This window comes from Heterocephalus glaber, unplaced genomic scaffold, assembly GCF_053883595.1.
Source record: "Heterocephalus glaber isolate CG9 unplaced genomic scaffold, H.glaber_assembly_v1.0 deba00001757, whole genome shotgun sequence".
Classification (NCBI taxonomy): Eukaryota; Metazoa; Chordata; class Mammalia; order Rodentia; family Bathyergidae; genus Heterocephalus; species Heterocephalus glaber.
The window spans coordinates 3,150,245-3,172,713 of NW_028258454.1; the positions used below are offsets into that span (position 1 = coordinate 3,150,245).

The 22,469-nt window shown below is 41.9% G+C and overlaps 1 protein-coding gene across 9 annotated transcripts in view; it reads right to left on the bottom strand.

The window, feature by feature from the left end:
• Pde8b (phosphodiesterase 8B) overlaps window positions 1-22,469 on the bottom strand; it is a 241,082-nt gene that overhangs the window by 78,108 nt on the left and 140,505 nt on the right. For all 9 annotated transcript variants that reach the window (XM_021248570.2, XM_004870183.3, XM_087201163.1 and 6 more), the window contains 5 exons: window positions 17,754-17,944; window positions 14,826-14,885; window positions 12,370-12,427; window positions 6,848-6,936; window positions 576-654 (listed from right to left, as the gene is read on the bottom strand). In XM_021248570.2, coding sequence (XP_021104229.1) covers window positions 576-654; window positions 6,848-6,936; window positions 12,370-12,427; window positions 14,826-14,885; window positions 17,754-17,944 — 477 coding nt within the window. The remainder of the gene's footprint in view (window positions 1-575; window positions 655-6,847; window positions 6,937-12,369; window positions 12,428-14,825; window positions 14,886-17,753; window positions 17,945-22,469) is intronic.

A 22,469-nucleotide genomic window follows, 5' to 3' on the forward strand; every position in this document is an offset into this window, starting at 1 on the left:
TGAGACAAAGTGTGTGTGGGGGGTTCCTGACCTACTCTGCAAACCTGATGCAGGCAGGCCAATAACCAAATAGTGCAGTGTCTACATTTCAGGGTATTTTTAAGTGTAGATGCTTTGTTCTCCAACAGTTAAAATAAGAACACTTTATTTCAATGAAGGTTTGTCTACGATACAGATTTCTTTAATGAGATGACATTAGTGTAAGAGTGCTTTATAATTAGATACCAACCACAGGCAAATGAGTGTCTTTGAAAACATTCTGTTCCTATGGATAGTTATAAGCATTTGTTCTACAGATCTGATTTACTTCTGTGTAAATACTGTCCTGACCAATGGCCCCCAAAATTTACCACATCTCTGTCAAAGAAATCACAGGTTCCAATCTGAATAATTTTTATTCTTTATTGAATATCTTATTCTTAGCTTAAGTCTATCAGTATTCTTTGCATACTTTGATTTTCTTTCCTTCAATGTGCTAATATATGAAGATTATGGGAAAGTACGTGAAAAAGGACAGCTCAAACTTGAAAGGTTCTATTTTGATATCTAATGATATAAAGTTTTTCTTTCCATACCTGAATCACGTGGTCATCGCTTGTTATTTCTATGGCTTCATGACAGTGGTCTAATGCTGTAAACACTGAATTACAGGCCCTGAAAGATGCAAAAGCCTACTGTTAGTTCTTCTATGAAGACCATTTGTATTTTATCTGTTAATTTAACAAAGTAATCACAACCCAGATTCATTATGCCTATGCGCATCTGTTATTGTTATGGTCTGAATATTGGTGTCCCTTCAAAATCCCTGTGTTGGAATCTAATAATGCAATGGTATTAAGAGGTGGGGCTTCAGGAATTGATTGTCATAGGAGTTCTAGCCTCATGAATGGTACTGGTGCCCTTACAGAAGAGGCCAAGTGAGTTTTCTGGCTCCTTCTGGCACGTGAGGACACAGAAAATGCCATCTATGAATAATGGGCCCTCACCAAACACTGAACATGCTGGTATCTTGACCTTGAACTTCACAGCCTCTAGAACTGTGAGCAATAAATTTTGTTATTATAAATTACCCACTCAAGGTGTGTTGTTACATCAGTCTTACGTTTTGGGAAAAAAGTAGTCTTTCAAACTAAATGCATAAACAATGCATGTTTATCTGTTTATGATTCAGAAAGAACTGTAATTCACCAAAATCTGAATGGATTAGGTGTGCATTGAACGAAACTTCAATACTGCCACAGAGAGCAAAGATGCAGACGAGATAGAAGTTCCACTTGTTAATGTTGTATGTCAATGATGTTCCATTTACTTTACAGTTGTGGTCATGGAGAAGTCAAGCCCTATCAATCAGGTGAACCTAATTAGGCTCAAATTGGATCTCAGGTTTTCTGACCCTTTGCAACAGGCACAGAAAGATTTTTTTCTCTTCTTACTTTTGTCATGTTACTTTGCTTTGACCCATGCCCACTAGCAGGATGGAAGACAAACATGACAGAACTCCCCTTGCCCAGTTCATGTACCTATATAGTCTCCTAGGTGGTACTTTTCTTCTGGGATATTTAAAATCAGGCTCTCAATTTGCAGCCATAATTTTAACTGACTTCTAAATCTAGAGCAACTCCAAATACAATAAGTTATTTACTGTGCAACCCACTAAGTATGTAGCTAGAGCTGTTATTCATACTGACTGTCAAAAGAATCCTAGCAAATGTTTTCTTACACATTACCAACAGAAAAAGCTGATTTATTGGATTGATATTCCTTCTTATAAAACAAACTCTTATGATGTAATTTTTCCACTCATCAAGGCAATTTAATTTTGCTGCCCTGTTTGGATCAATTTATAAGGAAGAAGGAAGAAAGCACTAGGTGAAATCGGCTCTGTCTATAGTTACAGGACCTTGAGCAATGTTTTATTTTTTCTTACTCTTGATTTCTTCATCTATAAAATGAGGAATGATAATGCGTATTTCACAGGTTTTTGTCTGGATCAGAATTGGTGGTTTATGTGAGACATTTCTCAAAGTACTCGAGACCCTACCAAAGAATTCAGCACATGGTAGCTGTTATTATTTGTAAGATCACAGAGTAATGTTTCTTTATTCTCCAAGGCCTTAAAAAACCTTGGGCAAGAAGAAAAAATGAATCATAACCCATCTTTACTCATGAGTGTACTTGAAATGACAAGCCCAGAACTACTATATCCAGTAATAGCAAGATAACCTGCACATGGAATAAAGGATTTTAGCTCACTGATGGGCTACATTTTTATAGCTGCAGAGATGAGGATGTCAGTATGTAGAACCAGCCACTGCGCTAAGGGTGAGCAGGACAGAGAAGAGAACCAGCCTTAGTGGACTAATCCCTGAGCAGCTCAGACCATTTCTTTATTTCAGTTGCCCTAGTCCACCTAATTTGAACAGTAAGTATACTGTCAAACATCATCACTGCACTTGAAAACATGGCCACTTAAAATAAGACAAAAAAATAAGAGAGGATGCTAAGACTATGCCCAATGTCATTATTTCACTGCATATTGAAAGGCAGGGAAGACCCAGCCATACCAAAAGTACTTTCCAGGCATGTGGCCCAGCTGCATAGGAAGGCATTTTCAGGCAACAATAGCCTTTCAGAAGTTAAACATAGGGAAACAGACTCTCTGTGGGCTAATCTGTCAACTTTGAGAGCTGGATAATTAAATTCTAATTAATACATTTTATCAAATGATAAATTCCTCTCTTGCTAAAGTATCTTCTCTAAGGTATCTATATGTCTCAACTAATTGTGTAAACAGGTACTTCAGGCTATTATCATTTTGTCAATTCAAGAGGCAGCTTTATACACGATCTTACATCCAACCTGCAGAGCTGATCTATTAAACATTCATTTCATGATTATCCACAAAGCACAAACTCTTCAATAGGTATTATGCCCAACAGGATACAGGCAATTCTTACACTGACAGCACATTCTTTTCCTGCCTGCCTGCACCGAGACAAACATGACCAGACTACAATGTTTATTTGGGCTTTCAGCCTCTTTAGGCTGATGGCTCTATTTAAATAAACCTGCAGCAAAATGGGGTAATCAATTTGAGTCATGTTCCTAGAGTTTGAGAATTTAATTGCCTTTATTAATTATTCACATGCTTCAAGCAGAAGAACCTTAGCTTTTATTAACTTTTTGTTCTTGGGAACCATGTAACTGCATCTCAAATGTCTTTATTTTTTTACCTTTTAGGTTAAGAAGTTGAAAACTGGACAAAGAAATATAAGGGAAAGAAAGGTACCCTTGTTTGAAAACTCAGAAATGATGGGCCATGTAACCATTACTCCCGTATTTTCTTGAGGGCCTTGAAGGTAGTGGGGGAGGGAGGCAAATATAACAGGGGTCCAGGCAGGAAGTCCAAAAATAACATAGTGCTCCAATAGGGTGCCCGATTCTGCTCCAGTACTGCCACCCACATGTTGGGTGGTTGTTGTCATGCCAAGAGCCACCCTGGCTTTTATGGTTTTCCTCTGTCAATTGTGGCTGGGGTGAATATGTGATCACTTTTCTGTGTGGCTTGGAAAGGTACTCTATCTGGAGGCAAGTGCACGCATACACATGCATACACACACACACACACACACACACACACACACACACACACGCACGCACTGAAGTGACCTAGAACAAAGGTGGGTCTGGGCAAGGTGATGGCTTAAAGGGAGAAGATTCTGAACACAAGTCCATGCCTCAGCAGGAGTCTAGAATGAGTGTGTGGACAATGATGCAGAAGAGGCTATTCCAAGCATTATGGCTGTCACACATAGCCCTGTCAAGATAAAGAGCTCTACAGAGGTCTGCCAGCACTGAGAGATGGAGTGTCCCACAGAATACAGAGCTTCATCCACCAGAAATTTCAATTCTTTCTAAAACTGAGGACTGCTATTGTCTTAAGTTTGGGGACAAAATACACAATTGTTTGGATGTCACCGCTAGACTAGGTAATGAGGCAAAGAATAGCTGGAACTGCAAGAATATAAACTGATCCACTGGAACTTTTGATAAATAACTAAACCATTGTCTTTACTTTAGATAAAATAAGTCTTTTATGATAAAGAGGCATAAAAACTTTAAAAGAGATAAACGGCCATCATTTAGCTTGGGTTATCCTACACACTGCATTTCCTGAATTCTGTCCGGCAGAGTAATTCATCAAATGAATACAGAATGTGATTTAGGTCTTACATCTCCAAAAAGTTATTCTATACAAAGGAATCTTAAAATTAGATACATGTTTGGTTTGAACAGATCAGACTTGTTCTTTTTCTTTCCTTGGTTAAATAAATACGGTCACATACATGAAGCCTGGGTCAGAACTGTCTACCTTCAACATTCAGCATTATCCTGCAGTACAGATTGTGTCCTTGCAGAATCACAGTCATGTTACATATTTAGCTATAGCTGGGGGCGGAATTGTAGGGAAAAGTATTACATAATTAGACTATAATTATTCTGGCATTGTATAATAAAGAGCTCATTTCTCAGTCTGTAGCAAATGACAGTCACTTGCCTGCCTGGGGTACGGTAGATGCTTTAAATGTCCTTGAACACTCTAAAGAGCTGGAGGTGCTCATGGTCTGGGTCACTGTCTCCTCTTCTGCTGAACCCAAATTTGGTAGACCTGGGGAGCTTCCAACCATGCAAAAGCATGTGTGCACACATACACTCAGGAAGGGAGAGAACTTAGGTAAGGTTGAGGCAGAACCAGCTAACAAGCAACAGCAGAAGCTGGTGTGAAAGGTAAGAGGATCCAAGAGCTAGGCAAGCCAGCCTTCCCAGGCCACTGCCTTCCTGGGTCAAGTCATTCACCAGCTTCACACTAATTTGTATGGAGGACATGAGCCTTTGCATTATGACCTCAACAATGGGCCCAACTCCTTCAGCTGTTTGCAGGCAGTGAGAAGTGAGAAGCTATAGCAGTAGGTACTTAGAAACTTGCAGTGTTTCTCAAGCTGATACAACCTTCAGAGATTTGCAGTGTTCTGGTTCTAAGCAGGTTTTAGCAACACAATCAGCTAAAGCTTCTTTCTTATGGCCTGTGTAGGCTACATTGTTTATTTCAAACTGCCAGACCTGCCTGTATACTGCTCACCATAAACAAGGAGCCCCCAAGGGCCCTGAGGGAGTGCCGAAGGCCTGATCAGGGACCCTCCTGGCATCTACTACAGGCCATCATATTTAATGCTGCCTAGGAGAGCAGCAGCACTTTTTAAAATAAAACAAGGGAATTGCCTGTTTAAGCAATAAAGTGTTGGTCTGTTCCTTTTTTCCCATAGATATTATAGAGTTAACGAATTAAACCACACTGTAATCTCTTTTTCTGTTGTATTTATTGTAAAAACATCTAAAATAAAATATCTAAAATTTTTGCCCTCAATTAAAAGCAGTAGAGACATTCAGGAATAAGAACAATTAATGCACATTATTCAAAAGCATAAATTACTAAAGTAAAGATAATGTAGTTTTTTAGAAAAATTGTATTCAGTTCTATGATGCTAATAAACATACAGATTAAAAAGAAACCCAGGGATTTAACTGACTTAAACATTCACAACAGCTTTGGTGCTATTCCTCATCAAAGGCCTTGGTAATCAGAACTCCCCAAATATCTGAATTTCCACCAGTTTGAGATTCTCTTTTAATCTTTTCATCTAAGAAAAGTATTTGTTCCAACACTACTTTTTAGAGCTCTCTATTTATCAAAAAGCAACTTCCAAGACCAGGGTGCACCCAGGGAAGACCTGATTCTGTAGCTTTTTGCCAATCCATTTTGCTTCTCAAGGACAGAACAGAATTAGGTTCATCTCTGGAAGCAAAACAAATAATCAAGCTGAGGAGTATAATTATTAAAAGGGCTAGGAATGTGGCTCAGTGATACAGCATTTGCCTAGCATATGTGAGGCCCCAAGTTCAATCTCCAGCATTGTAAAAAGAATGTAATCATTACAAGGAGATGTTGTCTCACTTACTTTACACTGGGTACGGAACTACCAGTGACTTCTCAGCTAGCCGGAGAAAGAAGCCATGCATGGACTTTCCTGCAGGCTGCCAGGAAGCTTCTGTCCCAGGGGTCAAGGGTAAAGAAGAGCCTTGGCCCTGCTCTATGGCTTAAGGAGGATGGGTTGAAGAGATCAAGGTCCTGAGAGCAACTTAGAACAGGGCTGAGCTCAAACAGGGAAGTGCTAGGACCTGACAGTCCACAAGAATCTGAAGCAGGACTTGCCATGCCTGCCTCTGAGCCTGGGCAGACACTAAGGAGCCCACTTGGGGCTGAGCCAGTGAGAAGCCTGCTCTTGAAGTGTGACACACCTATAAAGAAGCCTAGCATCCATTCCTTGAAGACACTTCATGCATGTAGAGGCCACAGATTCCATGAAAATGCTAACTGTGGCCACATAGCAATTCATATGATCAGCATAATAAATATACTTGCAGGTGCCCCTATAACAGTACAAGTAGGAGTTTATAAATGGTCAAAGTGGGAGTAGAAAGTAATCCTCAAAGATTATTTTTAATCCTGATCTACTTATGCAAAATTAAATAGGACTTTTCCTGGGTTATGATTTTAAAACTGCTGTAAATAGTGGAAAATACTGTCAAAAGAAGAAATGCTTCCAAATTAGTTCATTATATCAAGGGGTCCCTGGTTTAGCTACTGCTGCTGGTCAGCTGCCATGACCGTCAAACAGCTTCAAAATCCCTGGAACTCAGCTATAAAACTGTGAACATCAGCCTGCTGACAGGTAAAATTTTCTGAAGAACTGTTAACCTCATGGTACCAACTCATTTTGCTACATACCGTAACTTGAACTGTGAGCGAACTTCTCCATGTTCTATTTGAATCAGTTCATTATAGCAAGCAATTATGCTGCTATTCTCCATAAATCTCTGAAAAGAAAGCAAAGATAATGCATAAGACATTTCCAATTATTTCTTAGAGAGTCAAATAGAGGAACTTAACAATTGTTCCTACCCTCAGGTAACTGTTACATAAGACATCTAGTAGGTAGAATGAGATGAAATAGAAAAGTTGTCAAAGAGTCTGAAATGCTTGTTTAAATGTATGAGGAAAACAGAGCAGTAATACTTGCACTTAGCTCCCTTTATAATAAAGGTGGGATAAATATCATTATGAATAGTCACAGGAAAATAAACACAAGGCCACAGAATGCCTCTCCAAACATGCTAATTACTAAAACAGTTTTGCTTCATATTGTACTAATTAAAATCATCAAATCCCAATAGTCAACACATGCAGCTTGCACTACACCATCAGCGATCTTTTTTGAGGGGAGAGGATATTCCTTCTTTCTGAGTGCCTAACACTGAGCTCATTTAAAAACAAGCGAGATCAACAAAAGAAGACAAACAATCCACTGAAAAGGTGATCAAAAGACTTGCACAGACAGTTCTCCAAAGAAAATATACAAACGGCTAAGAGGCACACGAAAAGATGCTCAACACCTTGAGTCATTAGAGAAATGTAAATCAAAGCATAGAGAGTGGTCACTTCACACCCAGTAGGATGAAAACAATTTTTTTTTTTAAAAAAAAAAGAAAAGTAGTATTGGTGAGCATGTGAAGAACTGAAAGCCTTGTGCATTGCTGGTGAGGATGTAAAATGATTTTGTCACTGTGGAAAATGGTCTGAGAGTTCCTCAAAAAATTAAACAGAATTACCATATAATCCAGCAATTCCATACCTAGGTAAATATCCACAAGAACTGAAAATAGATATTCAAACAAATACTTGTACAATCAGGTCCACAGCAGCATTATTCACCACAGCCACAAATTGTGGTAGGCACACACAATGGAATACTATTCAGCCACAAACAGTAATGAAATACCAATACATGTTACAACTTGCATGAACCTCAAAAAATACAAGCAAAAAAAGATACCAAAAGTCACACACTGCATGATTCCGTTTATATGAAATATCTAGAATAGGTCACTCTCTAGAGACAGAATGAAGACTGGTGGTTGCCAGGGCACAGACGGTAGAGGAAAGAGTTCTGGGAATAACTTCTTAAAAGGAAGAGTCTCTATTTGGGGTTGATAAAAATGTTTGTAGAGGTAGTGGTTCTATGCACCCACTTCTACCAGGCATGCGCTGTGGAAGCCCAGCACTCCACGAAGAAGTGGACCCTTTCATACAAAAATCCCAAAGCAACCTTTTGTTGTTGTTGTTTACTTTCATATACAGTGTCCACCAGAAAATGAGTATGCACTTCAGCAGTCCGCTGTACTAATAAGTGTCTGGAAGCTAATGGCCACCACTTTGAGCACCTCTTTTAATTGTAGGGGCCAAAGGTAACTTCTATTAATCTCATGATGTCTCAATACTTTTATTATTAAAATAGTTATACAAGTTTTCCTTTTCCTGGTGTATACATTTTTTGACAGACTCTGTATATACAATAACACTTGATATAGGACAAACAAGAGGCACTTCTCTTGCATGAACACATCAATATCTAGTGAGAAATGATGAGATGAGGAAAAAATGGCAAGTAAAAAATAGGAACGGAACAGATTTAAGGACAATTCTACTTGGGAATGGGGAAAATGCCTTCCATTTTAACTTATAAAAATATAGACCATGCAAAACTTTCTGAGCATGTGGCTTCCAAACTATTAAGTAAAAAATAGAACCAGAATTCCAAAGTATGGCAAACTCCCCCCTCACCTCTCTGCCTCTCAGATAGCTAGATAGAGGAGGACACAGAGCCCTCCCGAAAGACACATTGCTTGGATTTCCTTAAAACAAGTTGGCCAGAGAAAGAATCATCTTGCACATATACAGACACAGACAGGCAGACACACACACACACGCACACACACACACACACACACACATTCCTGGACTAAATGGCTTCTCCCTGGTGAATACCTTCAAAGCCCCTCAATTTCCCTGAGTCTCTGATTTCCCAGCTATTCCATGTGGAAGTGGAAAAGACTAAGGAAAGAGAAGAAGCAACAAACATACCAAGCGGACATACTTTCCTTAAATTTACAAAGCAAATTTAAATTTGAGTAGATTCAACTTGAATCTTTAGACTGGTGAAAACTCTGTCTCTGTAACTCTGTTACATCCCTAGTTATTTTTTATTTTTTATTTTGAGACAGGGTCTTGCAAAGTCACTAAGTTTCCCAACCTGGGCTCAAACTTGCAATCCTTTTGTCTCAGACTCCCAGAGTGCTAGGATTACAAGCATCTCCACGATGCCCAGCTGGTAAAGTAAGTTTTGATAAAGCTGAGATGAACACAGCAAGTTTCTTGACACAGGAGCTGCCAGAGGACTCAATATGCTTAAGGGCAACACTGCTAACGTGCATTGTGAATTCCCAGGGCAAGGAGGAAGAACAGTCTCCTCTCCTCCTTAACTTCTTTGATCACAGAAGCCTATTTTCATGAAATACCATAGAGGGATCTGGGGACACAGTGTCTCTTTGAACAGTTTGGGAAATCCTACTTTAGCAGACCCAACACAGAATTTGGATGAATGTGCTGTTGAGTATTTGACCTTGTCATCAATATGAGCTCAGGCTGTTTTGAGTCAGTTCCCTCTTCTGCACAAATAGAGAAAATATCAAATCCCTCATATGTCAAGGAGAATGGAGTGTATCACTTCACCTTGGCCTAAAAAATAATAAACTGTGGCTCCCCACTTTTTACTCCACAGGAGGCCTCTACAGAGAGAACTGTGTCCCACAGCTGCGCCTAGACATGTGTGGCACCCAGTCACAGCTCCAGAAATACTTGAGATGAATGAACATCAGCTGAATAAGAAGTAGCATCCAAAGGTGCCTCTACCAGGATGCTAGTGTCTAGAGGGCTCTGTGGGGACTGAGCACCATGACAGTTGCCTCATACACAGGGCTCCAAAAGCCTCCAGGAGAGCTGCTGGGGGTATCTGATGGCACAGTCTGTTCCTGAATCCCCACATATGGACCACAGACTGAAGGGCTGGTGAATCAGCCTGCAACGCAGGAACGAGTGTCAGCAAATGATATCATACAATCAGAATGACTCAGGAAGGGGAACAACCTCTGAAAGGCAGGAAGAGCTGGCATATATGCAAGCTGGGCAGAGAGTTGCCAAAGACAAGATTTTCTCTAGAAATGAACAGCAACCTGGAGATCTGCCTCAGCAGTTCTCCAGTCACAGTAACTCAGGGAAAGCCATTGAAGGTCCCAGGTACATCCCTTGGAAAGAGCCCCAGTGGCAGGGGCCCCTGACCCAGCTGGTGAGTGGCCTCAATAAGACTGGACCCAGCATTCAAGGTTGTCCCTAATGGATGTTGTCTCCTGTGCTCCCACCAGGGGTTCATTCACTGTGGCTGACTACAAAACTCAGGAACACAGCCAGATCCATGGAGACCAAGCCTTCCAGAGTGGCACACACAGGTTACAAAATGTGTAAAGAGGAAACAGTGACTGCTTCTCCCAAGCTTTTCTGTGAGCAGATGTGCAATCTCAGGCCTACAATCAAGATGCTATTGCTCCAAATGACACCAACCTCCAAGGTGATGGAAGAAGAATCGCTGAGCTAAAAGCAGAATTCTCAAAGGCCACACTACAAAGCATGAGGCTCTAATCCACACAGCCTATGTGAGTGAAGTTCTTTCTCCACCATCCCTCAGGTAAGGAGGAAAACATCGTCCTCACACTCAGACAGTCCCTACTTGGGCTGGACAAGGTCAGTGTTGGGAGCCGGTGGGGTGGGGTGAGTAACGTGACACAGAGATCCACGAACCCTGTGAATACTTCTAGGGTTATTTCTCAGAAAACAAATAAGGAAGGTAAGTCTCAGCTGCCACATGGCTTCTTTGTCAACTGTCCTCTGGCAATTCTCCACCCCAGACTCCGAGGCATCCACTGCACAGGACAGCTTTTAAAGCCATGTGCTGGCCACCGCAGTAGGCGGGCAGGTGGCAGGCACAAAACAGCACAAGGAGGATGTAGAACCCTTCCAACTAGATGTGTTCACTTTTATTCCACATGGCAAACCACTATGCCGCCGTAATGCTCTCATATAACACTGGCCCACATTGAAGCACTCCCAAGCACAGAGCAGCTGCTCCACAAAGGTACTTTCTGCTTCTCTGTGGTCTGCAACCAAGGGTGAATTGTTTTGAAGTCCCAGACAGCAAAGGACCCAAAGGAATTTTCATGATCCACAGACACAGGCCATACCCTGTTTTTAAAGGGATGCATTATACTTTCTCTTAGAGATTCACAGTATTTGTACTAAAAGCCCTCGGGGTATATGGGAAGCCTAATTACTTACTATGGTGGCAAGTCTACTTGAAGTAGTCAATCTCAATATTAAAGCTGAATATCAGTGTTATTCAAATAGTTGTCACTCAAATAATTTACCTTTGCTGATGTTTGTAGTTTAAACCAGGAATTCACAAGATGGTACAGGTCATTTATTTCAGTTCAGATTATCAGCAAAACTTGCAGAGGCTAACTATGAATCTCTATCCTTTTTTTATCCAAAAGGAGTCCTTTCATATTTTTAATAGGAATAATAAATATGCTTGCTATGAAAAAATGCAAGCATACAAAGGTCCTCCATAACTTCTCTATAAGAATGTTTTCTCTTAATATTATGAAATATACTTATATAAAATTTGTTTCAATTACATTTTTGTACTCTCTCTTCTTTTCTTTCTTTATTTTAAATCAGCTTCATCATTTTCTTTCCATTTTTATGATCACAGTTTTGCCTCCAATCAAAGTCTCACCTTGAAATGCCTGGTGAGTCTAGCTATTCAGTTTGTGGGTAAGTCTCCTTGGAATAATCAACCTTCATCTTCAAGTTGAGTATCAGTGTTTTTTATGTAGTTGTCAATCAGAGAACTTACTTTGGCTGTCGTTAATGATATAAACCAGGAGTTCCAGCATGCCTGTCCCTACAATATGAGCATTGGCTGCGTCCAAGTCAACAGAGCCCTGTGTGCCAGTTTGGTGAACTCATCTTCATATAGCAACACACACGTTGAACCTGACTGACTAGACTGATTTTCATGAGCTTACTTGGGGACTACAGAATTTTGATCTGATCTGATAAGATGTATTTTGGCATCATTCCGTATCTATTGCTAAGATACATGAAGTAGTAAGAGAAAAAAACCAAAAAGCTTTGACTAGCAGTAGTTCCTAACCCATCCCACGAAAGCGGTTACTCACTTGCTCCATGGACCTGGAGCTCATTTCCCTTAATAGTTCCCACACTGCTCACTTTGCTGTACTGGGAGACTCCGGGGTAAAGTGTCTACCACCAAGAGGTGCTGGCTCACCATTACATACCCGGTTGAAGCCTGCATGGAGAAGAGGAAGGACTGAGGCCTCTTCATGGTCATCAGATCTGCAGCAAAGCAGAAAATGTGGTCACTCAGCAGATACAAATGAGGATTCCTCACACTGAGACATGGCGTTAGCTCTGAGAGTGGCTTCCGGACCAGCATGTGCCCACAGCATGCCCCTGTCTTTAGGGACCGATCAATCCCCCGTCTATCTTCCAGCTCCAAACAGAACCCAAACAGTGGAGGACACTCCAGCAGTGTGCCTGAAGGTGACACTGCCACACATGAGTGAGCAACCTGTTTCACTGCTGGGCGGGGATCAAACCTGTGGGAGTAGTCGCATCCTGAGACTGCTGTTCCCAGACCTCCTGGAAGTACCACTCCTGCCCCAGGGTCCAATTCTCAGTGTGAGGAAGCCACCAGTCAGTACTGGCTATGAGACTTCATGGCCAAACGGGAAACAAGCATCAGCAGGTACACAAAGTTAGAAGGGAGGGAAACAAAAACTGGTCACTGTCACTCATTTCATGAGATGGAGTCCTACACTGAGCCCACAGTTGGGTCTGGAGTACAGGGTAAGGATGGTAGCCGGCTTGTCTCAAGGGCTTCGCACAGCTAGGCTGTCACCATAGAGACAGAAATATGTCCCTAGATAGCCAGCAGGCAGTATGGGGTACACATCCTGAAAATCATGGAAGTGGAATAAAAGGATCGGGTGGAAATACCAATAGATAATAGGAAGAGAAGCTGGGTATGGTTGCCCATGCCTGTGGATCCCAGCTACTTGAGAGGCTGAGATGGGAGAATCATAAATTTGAGGTCAGTCTGGGACATGCAACAAGGAGTCCTGTTTCAAAAAGGGAGGAACAGAGGGAGAGAGGGAGGGACGGAGGACAGGAAGTAAAATTCCAGTGCTTATTTATGGCATTACCCACAGCTGATCCTGCCCTACAAAGAAATTCTGTATTCCTTATTCCCTCTTTCCCTCAGGAACTCAAGCTTCTGCATCCTCCAAATGACATGTCAAAAGGGGTAGGAAAAGGGTTCCAAAGGTGTAAAGAATATTCTATTTCTTAAGGTGTTGGCACTGACACAGACATGCATTTTATTATCACTGTCTATATGAAATATTTGATAATAAAAAGCAGAAAAAATAGATGAAAATCATAAACAAGCCATAGTAAGCCACTACCTGTCAAGGACTAGGAGTCATTCTTGCTCTGAGAAGGAAAGGGGGTTTCTTTCATTCTAGGGCCCAAAGAACACGCTAGGCTTGGGGAAAGGGTGTGTGGCCCAGCACAGTTCTAGCACCCATCTCTAAGGCTCTAAGACGCTGTTAAGATCTCAGAGTGGGCAGAAGATAAAGGTAAGAAACAAGGCTGACAGAGGTTGACCTCTTGGTTCCGCCAACTTCCACTCCTTGCAATCTCGTCTCCCTCCAGATGGCAGGTGTAAGGAACAGTGGAAATGATTCTTTGCTTTCTTTGGATCTCAGTCCAGGTAGGTATCAAGTGAAGGGGCTCAAGGCATAGCATGTGAATAAGAGACTGTGATCAGAGCAGGACTTTGCAGCCACATTTTGCTACAGGCCAATATGGCTTGGGAGCAGTTCCAACTCTCCCCTGGGCCAGCTTTCTGGGGAGCCCTACACTTTCTCGTCCAAGTTGCTAGCTTATTAGTTCCTTTGTTGCAGAATTCATGTCAAGCACTACAATAGAGTCAAGTCCAAAAGGTCCTGGCCCCAGTGAAGATCTTACTCATTCTGAAGCTAATGACAGCCATTAGCTGACTATCAAAAATTCTGTACTTGTAAAAGCTTGTAACCATTGCAGCTTGTACAAACAACTTTCTTCTCTTGTTGCCTCTTTCATTTTAAGGGCTGATCATTCTAGACCAGACACCCAGCAGAGCTGCCTCTCAGCCCTTGGCCTCACTGTCCCTACGGCCCAGGCCCTCTTTGCTGTCTGGTATCAACACGAACCGCATTGGCCTGCTCTAGCCACACAACAGCAGCCCCAATGTATACTTCATCATCCTTCTCTTGGGACGCAGTTAGTGCTTCTTTGTTCCCATGCTACAATTTCTTTCTTCTGAAGTAAAAATTGAGCACTTTTCCCATTTCTTTTGTTCAAAGAAAAAAGACCAACTGGAACAATGTTCTCTCCAGACCTCCTCCTTAGCATTTTTATTCATTTCTGGCATATAATGATGATGAGTAAACTTTAATTTTTTCTGAGGTGCATGGGAATGTGCTAACCACAATTATATGAGATAGGAAGAAAAACCTAAATATTTCCAGAAACTGTGAAACAAACAAAAGAAAATCCCAAAGCAAAATTTAAAATTGATATTTTAGGAGCCAACACATGCCCACTGCTTAGCTAGCTGAAAACCTGGGTCACAGGAGACAAACACTTTAGGGTGAACAGTGCTGGCTGCCACCAGGCTGGAGGTGCTTACGCTGGTGACACCACCGCGAGGATCACTGTGTGCTCCGAGGGGTTCGTGGCCCGGATCGACCTGCAAAGACAAGGCTCCAAGTCAAACAAGGTGACCTGTGTTGTATTAAATAAACAGGGGACTTCTGCACACTGAAAGTGGCCCCAAACCAGATTTCCCTCTGGAGAAAATGTCTGAGAACACATAAAAAACAGCAAAAAAGATGTCCTTGTGGATTAGAACAATCTCTTCATTTTTAAAAAATTGTGTTAACTCCCAAGCAATTATCCAATAGTCAGACTGCCAATTCTCCACTTCAAAAAATGGCAAATTCCACGTATATTTTGTTTTTTGATTGAACCTCCACTCTGAAAAAAAATGGCAGTCCTATAATTCCTTAGTTATCAGTTTGTACCTGGGGAAGCTAATTATGTTGGATCTTTTTCCTTTTAAAATAATAGTTCGGAAAGCTGACTTTATAATAAAATTTATAGCACTTGCTGGAAGATGGATGTACAAATGAAGGTTAAAGCCTATAAAAGATGGTTCAAAGAGTTGCCAAAAATTTTCAGCTGTTCTCTTGTTTGTGCTTCAATACTTCAAGCAACTTGGTCATCAGCTGGAGTGAGAGATGTTGCAATATCGTAACTATCATTATAGAATGATACTTGTTGAAATAAGACCACCTGTGTTTATTTACTCCCTAAAAATTTAACAGGATCAAAATGCATAAAGGATACAGAATTCTGAGGCCGGTGACTCTTAGTAGATGTGCTCTGCTGAAGCTCAGGGTTTGGGCTGTTCTGGTCAGGGGATCATGACTTAGAGGATCTTTTTATAAAGGGCCACATTCTTGAATCAGTGCAAAGCAGCATGCTTGTTTTGACCTGTGCCCTTGGTCTGGTCTCTGTGTATCTTGAGATTTCTCAGAAAAAAACCATCGCCAGAAGCTACACCCAAATGATTCGTGAAACAACATGTACTTGTTTCTCCCTAGCTCTAGGAATTTCTGCTCCTCTCCGCCTTAGTGTATTTGTGCTATCCATGCCCCACCACTGCCACCACCACAGCAGCTCCTGTTGCTTCGACCTCTTCAATTCCAAAATTCCCTGGCCTTTCTCAAAGTATCTTGTACACTCGTTTTATCCTTAGGAACCTACTGGATACCCAGCAAAGTACCAGTGCACATCAAATGAAAGACACACACAGTGACTTGGGCACACTCTAGGGAAGCACTGCGCATTCCTCACCATCCCTGGCCTCTCCCACTCCAGGGAAATGGTGTAGGCACTTCGAGGGTCACACCTTGCCCTTAGGCAAGGGGCTAAACCACATAATTAACAGGAGTGGGCTGAAGCACATCCTCTCTTGGCTTCCACCTTTTAGGTTTCTTCCTACTGCTCAGCTCCTCTCTCTCTCTCACCACTCCAAAGGCGCTTGAGGTAAGAGAGACCTGGACCTCATCCTGGGTAAGAGGACTAAAGCAGACCTGGCAGGGGGCAGGGATGCTAGAGTTCAAGCATGTTTGCCAGGCCAAGGTCCAGTCCAGCTCCAAGTCAGGGTTCTAGGGTCACAGACTAGTAAAGGATGCCTGTCTGCCAGGAGCGTGCCCCCACTTGTCTCCCTAGGGAACATTTGCTGTGGAGCATTCAGGAATTCGGCACCCTCACTATGAGCAGCAACAGTCACCAAATGCCCAATCAGGTACGGACATCTGGCTCCTGAACCTAATGTTTACCCATTGTTTACCCATGGGCTATGAAAGAGGCACACTGGTTAGATAACAAAACCGTCTCTTTCCATTCAAGGAAAAATGTAAAGCTTGGTTACTAAATAAGACCTTGGCTTGAATTATCTCTTCTTATACTTTTTCCTGTTCAATGGAAGTGTGTCTTAAATCATTCTACATATGACTAAGGACTGTAGTATTTCTACTATAAAATCATGTAAGAAAAGCAAATGAAGGCCAGGAAAAAGCTAATACAATACTTAGAAAATATACTTAATAGTAAAATAGCATCCAAATATTTTATATGTATATATATTATTTCAAAGAAGAAAATATTTCTACTCAGAAAGATAAGATTTGAAACCATTAAAAGTAGTTAAGAAAATTCTCCTTTGAGAAAATGAGACTGTCAATGAGCAGCAAGGCACTGCTTGAAACTTCTCTTAATCCATTAATTCCTTTTCTGTACCAAAATTTCTAAGAAGCCATTTCTCACCTTTCTTTTCACTTACTAATATTCAAGACAATTCCAGCTTCGTATGTAACTGGACTCTGTCCTGGTCTAGCATTTCATTAGTGAATTCTTCCTGCCTAGCTTCAAAGCTTTCCACTTCTCCTAAATGGCTCAGTGCACCCCAAGCTACCTTCTATGGCTGTGCATTTATTTACAAACAGGCATGTGTTTGCTCCCCAGAGTGCAGCATTTCAGTGAGCTCAGGGGGCACAGGCCCCTTGAAGACTCACTGCTGCTGCAAAGTGGCCGCCTTCCCTCTCTTTCTGGGAAGCCCGCTTCAGGATTGGCCCATCTGTGTCAGGCATAGAAAATCACACATTTCACACATTTCTGATGTTCATTTTGGGACAGAATAACGAAGCTTAAAATATCTTCTTAAGATCCAAACTATATCTGTGTAATGAGAACTGTATGAATTTTGGTATTTTTTATGAACAATCCTTGGGGTAGAAAGAGGAGTAAGCTGTAGTTTTTACGGAGGCCCAGCTCAGACCTTGGAATTCAGCACGACTCAAATGTGGAGACATAGGAAGGTGAGATGAGTGCACAAGGAGGAACTACAGCTTTTGTCACAGAGCCCTGGGTATGCCGCTTAGTGAGGTTGACATAGGTTACAGAAATATTTGGGATGGAACCAAAGATATCTATAAATGAAGCTCATTTTGAGCTATTCAGTGGGCAAAAACACTTTAAAGGAACAAGGTACCTGCACACTGCTTCTGCATTGAAGTTCCGAGACTGCCTGTGATCAATGACAATAATTTCATGATGCTTATCTAGAAAGCATTCGAGGGCTGATTCTGGAGTCCGAGCAATGTTGCATCTGTAACCAGCTCTGTCGCAGGCCCACCAGAATCCATCACTCTGACTATCTTCCTTTGCAAAGATTAGCAAAACCTGAAACACAGAGAAGAGAGCATCTTGGCAGAAGTCATAGTCCTCAGAGGCTGCATCACAAAGAGGCCTGCGATATACTGGATAGATATGGGGCTCTGAACCAGGTGTGGTAGTAGATATTATAATTCCTGCACTGTGGGAGGCTGAGGCAGGAGGACTGCAAGTCTTAGCCCAGGCTGGGCAACTGAGCAATTCAGTGAGACCCTGTCTCAAGAAATAAAGAATGGGCTAGGGATGTAACTCTATGTGAAGACCTTGAGTTCAACCCCGAGAGCCACAAACACACACACATGAAACTTTACTTGGAAGCTACCTGGTTCGACTGGTTTCAGGGGCTTTTAAACAAGTTATTCCATCTCCATGGCCTACAGTCTTGGCTGTGAGATATGATCAGAACAGCAACTCACAAGCTACTGTAAGAATTGAGTGATTAGATACAGACACAGTCACTCTGGAGGGGATTCTGCTTGCTGCAACTTCCAGTATTTTTAATTTCCTAATTAGCTTTATATTCAAATAAGACAAGCAGTGAAATTATTAACAGCATAATCAATGCAGGTAAAGTGATGATTTGCAGCACCATCTATTTGGCTCCACAGCCCATGGCATTTGCCTCCAAGTCTGAGGCTCTCTCCAGACACGGCACTCTGAAATACCTATGAAGTAAGAGGAACACAAGGAAGTTCAAAACAACTTCAGAAACTCGTTCAAACACTCAACCCTCGCCAAAGTATGAAAAGAATGATCATGTGGCATGAAGCTGATAGAAGTAAAATGGGGAAAGTTTGCCTCTATTTGCTCACTGAAAAGCCCCACAGATGGAATAGAAGGAAGCGATGCTTGCAGTTTTCCCCTGGGCTCGGGAACCCAGATTCCATGCCAGCCAGAAAGCCAGTGACAACCTCACCACCACCTAACCCACTCATTTATTTATGGTCTGCCTCCCACGATGGAAAATGAAGCTTCAGGAGAGCAGAGACATGCAGCCTTGTTGCCTGCTGCCCACCACCCCCATACCCAGCCCCAGCCTGGCCCTCAGGAGCTGCTCAGTAAATATTTGATGGCTAACTCCTTGCAGAATTTTTTTCAGAAATACAAGAGGCTTTACTATTTTTTTTGTTTGTTTTTGAGACAGGGTTGTTGATGAACAAAATAAAGACTCCTTGATTGTCATAGTGGAGGGAAAAGGAGATTATGTGGAATGTTAATAAATGATAAGTGCTACACAAAATGCACTAGAGCCGAGTGACAGGAGCAGGCAGAGGTGGGTGTTGGCAGAGGTGTGGACGAGGCAGTCAGAAAAGGAGTGCAAGTCTAAAGGAGAAGCCGTCCAGGAAGAGCTCCAGCACACAACTGTGTCTGAGGTGTTCCAGGGACCACAAGGGAGCCTGTGTGGTGGAGGGAAGGGGAGAGGGGGGAGGCCAAGTTCACAGCCAAGGGCTAGGTCGTAGTTAGACACAAACATTTACAAAGATGAAGTTGCATTAATTATGCTGTTTTATTTCTGTGTTCCTGAGGCTTTGACATCTGGGCCTTACTGACAGCCTCTCCCAGGAGTAAACAATTCCTAGAGCCAGAAGACCGCTCTCCTGGACTCAGCTTTCCAGTGCAGACCAATCCAGAGCCCACGCCCCAAACACCCCTCACAAGATTCCTGGACGCTGTGCCCTTGCCCTGACCACTCAGGGCCAGGAACCAGATAATTTGGAACAACCTCTATCACCCAGACCTCCTGAAACATCCAAATGAGCCAATCCTAAGCCTGTCTGCACACACCATCCCACAGACACCACAGCAAAGCCCTGTCCTTGTTCTCCAGTCCCTCGGCCCCTGACTGACCTCGGTGCTATCCTGGACAGCCCTGTGTGATGTGGCATGGCTCCTCCTCTCGAACAATTTTTCCAATGGCAATTGTCCCTTGATCTGTTGGCCTTACTATCCCTGAATAATAATAAAGTCCACATTTTAAAACAGGACTATCTATAATATAAAGACACGTACTAGAGAATTTCTTTAAAATTTAAAATTCTTATTTAAATTAAATTTTAATTATTTAAAATTCTTTCCATTTAAAAAACATTGATTTAGAGAAACTTCTTTTTAATTATTCAAGTCGTCAGCAAAGTGAAAAATCTATAGGGAGAAAATATATACATATTAGAGTAAAACACTGGTAGTCACCGTTATTAATGTTTGCCTGGCTCTGGAAAATCATATTTTCTGCAGGAAAGGTGGGATAGGATCCAACCAACCGAGAACAGACTCTGTCTCCGTCTCCCAGATCATAGCTGAGCTAATGATATAGTTCCTGGAAATTTGGAAACTGAGTAGAGGGACCCAGAGGCTGAGGGTTAGAACCCATGGCCCATTAGCAAGAGAGCTATTAATGGAAGAATCTTAAATTCCCATTGTCAAGGTGTTCAGAGGTGACCCATTCCGACCATTCCCAAGCCATGGCTTTTCCTTGGACTCTTCCTTGGATTCTACAAAGAAATCTTGTACTGTCTATTTCTTATCCATTTATTTACATTTTTGTGTAAAGAAGCTGTTACTTACCACCAACACCTAAAAACCATAAAAACCATGCAGTCCCTCTTCAGCTTTAACATTTCACCTATCAATATTTAGTTTCATTGTTAGACTTAGCCATTCATTAATATTTACTGACCATTCACTAATGCAAGTCTCATAACATGATTTTACAAAATATTTCCAAAACCTCATCATTAAACTCATCATTAAAGGCATAGCTGAACTTGATTTGTAAAAAGGAAAAGCAAACTGACCCCTGTGCTTGCTCCAAATAATATGTTCAACATTCATTCAAAAATATTTATTGATGATGTATTATACAAGAGGTTAAGAACTGGGACTAAAAAGAAGACAGAGGCAGCCAGGGGCCAGAGGCCAGTTTCTGTCCCTCAGACTGCAGCAGGAAGTTGGGGAAGCGAACAGTTACAGTCAATGCACTACAAGTGGTCACCACAGACTGATGGAGTGTGGCTAGGAATCTAGGCACAAGGGGGAGGAGGCAATTTGTCTGCAGTGATCTGACTGCACAGTTGTAAACCCAGCAAAAGAGTAGAAGATAAAGAACAGATCTGGGCAGAAGCCTGAAGCAATAAGGAAACATTTTCTTCTGGAGCAGACCTTGGCCTACTTGGGTTCCATCCAGGGTCAGGACACAACTGTTGGCAGCCTCCCTTTGCATGACAGAACCAGATCAAAAAACTGATCAGGGACAGCATTATCTACAAACAAGGTAAAATTATGATTGTCCTGTGACATTTTAAGATTTCTGTCAAATCACTGTAACCCCTTTTATTGTTGGTTATTTATGTACAGACAAACGAAATGTAAAACAAGTATTTATTCAGCACCATGTAAAACATTCTCACAACTAAGATTTCACTGCTTTTCCATAAGGTTATCAAGAATAATTTGAACGGTGGTTGCCACCCTCTTCCAGCTGTATAAATTAGAATAAGAAGGAGGCATCTTTTCTCTACCTTGGTGAGTTGTCATTCTCCTTGGCTTGGATCTTCTTGCCTTCTTTGCCTCCAGAGGCACCATCCCTGAGCTCCTTTAATGAGTGTGACAGGTTTTGCTGGCCTCATTTCCTCTGGGACACCTTTATGCTTCTCACCACAACAGCATTCTCACTTAGGATGATAAGCCTGACTTTCGCTGGTTCCAAGCCCTGAATCTCAGAGGCTGTCATGCCATCAGCAGTCCCCACAGCCTGCCGGCTCTCCTCTTACTCCATGTATGTTTGATTCCAGTTCACTTATGGTACCATATCTTTTCATTCCTTTGTTGCACCTTTGGTCTCTGTTAGCTCACTCCCTTTCTCAGTGATCTATCTTTGCATACAGTCATGTGGTTTATCACTGGGAGTCAGGAAGCAGCACAACTACACAATTCGCTGCCTGAGTTTAAGCTAAGTATCAGACAGGCAGGATCAAATGCAGAGCCTCTGAAAAAAATGGCATGGAAGGTCACTGACCATGCTGCATATCTGTTGCTTATATAGTGATCTGTAAGAGTGAGAGCAAAGTTTGTACTCTACACATTATTTACAGTTAATACATAAAATAACTGCAATCTGAAACACATTTTGGGGGGCTTAGTATTATCTATTTCATGAAATTTGTGCACTTCATACCTGTGCAAAAGTATTTGCACTGCTTTTCAAATATAACTTTAAAGACCTCAAACTGCCAGGCAGAGCCTCTCTCTATTTCTAAGAAAACTTTGCCTACATCTTCCAGGAACCACAAAGTTTAATTCACCTTTCAACACAAGCTAGAATGAGTCTAAGGGCTGACCCAAGGCTGGGCGACAGAATAAGAAGCGTGGGCCTGCATGCGATGGCAGTGCCAGAACCAGAGTCTGTGACTCTCAGACACTGCCAGAGAATCATCCATGGGACACCCCACACAGATGAGCACAGTGACTCCTGGGCAAAGCAGTGGCAGAGTTAGGGAATGCATCTCCCCTTTCCTCCTCCAGGTATCTTTTTCAG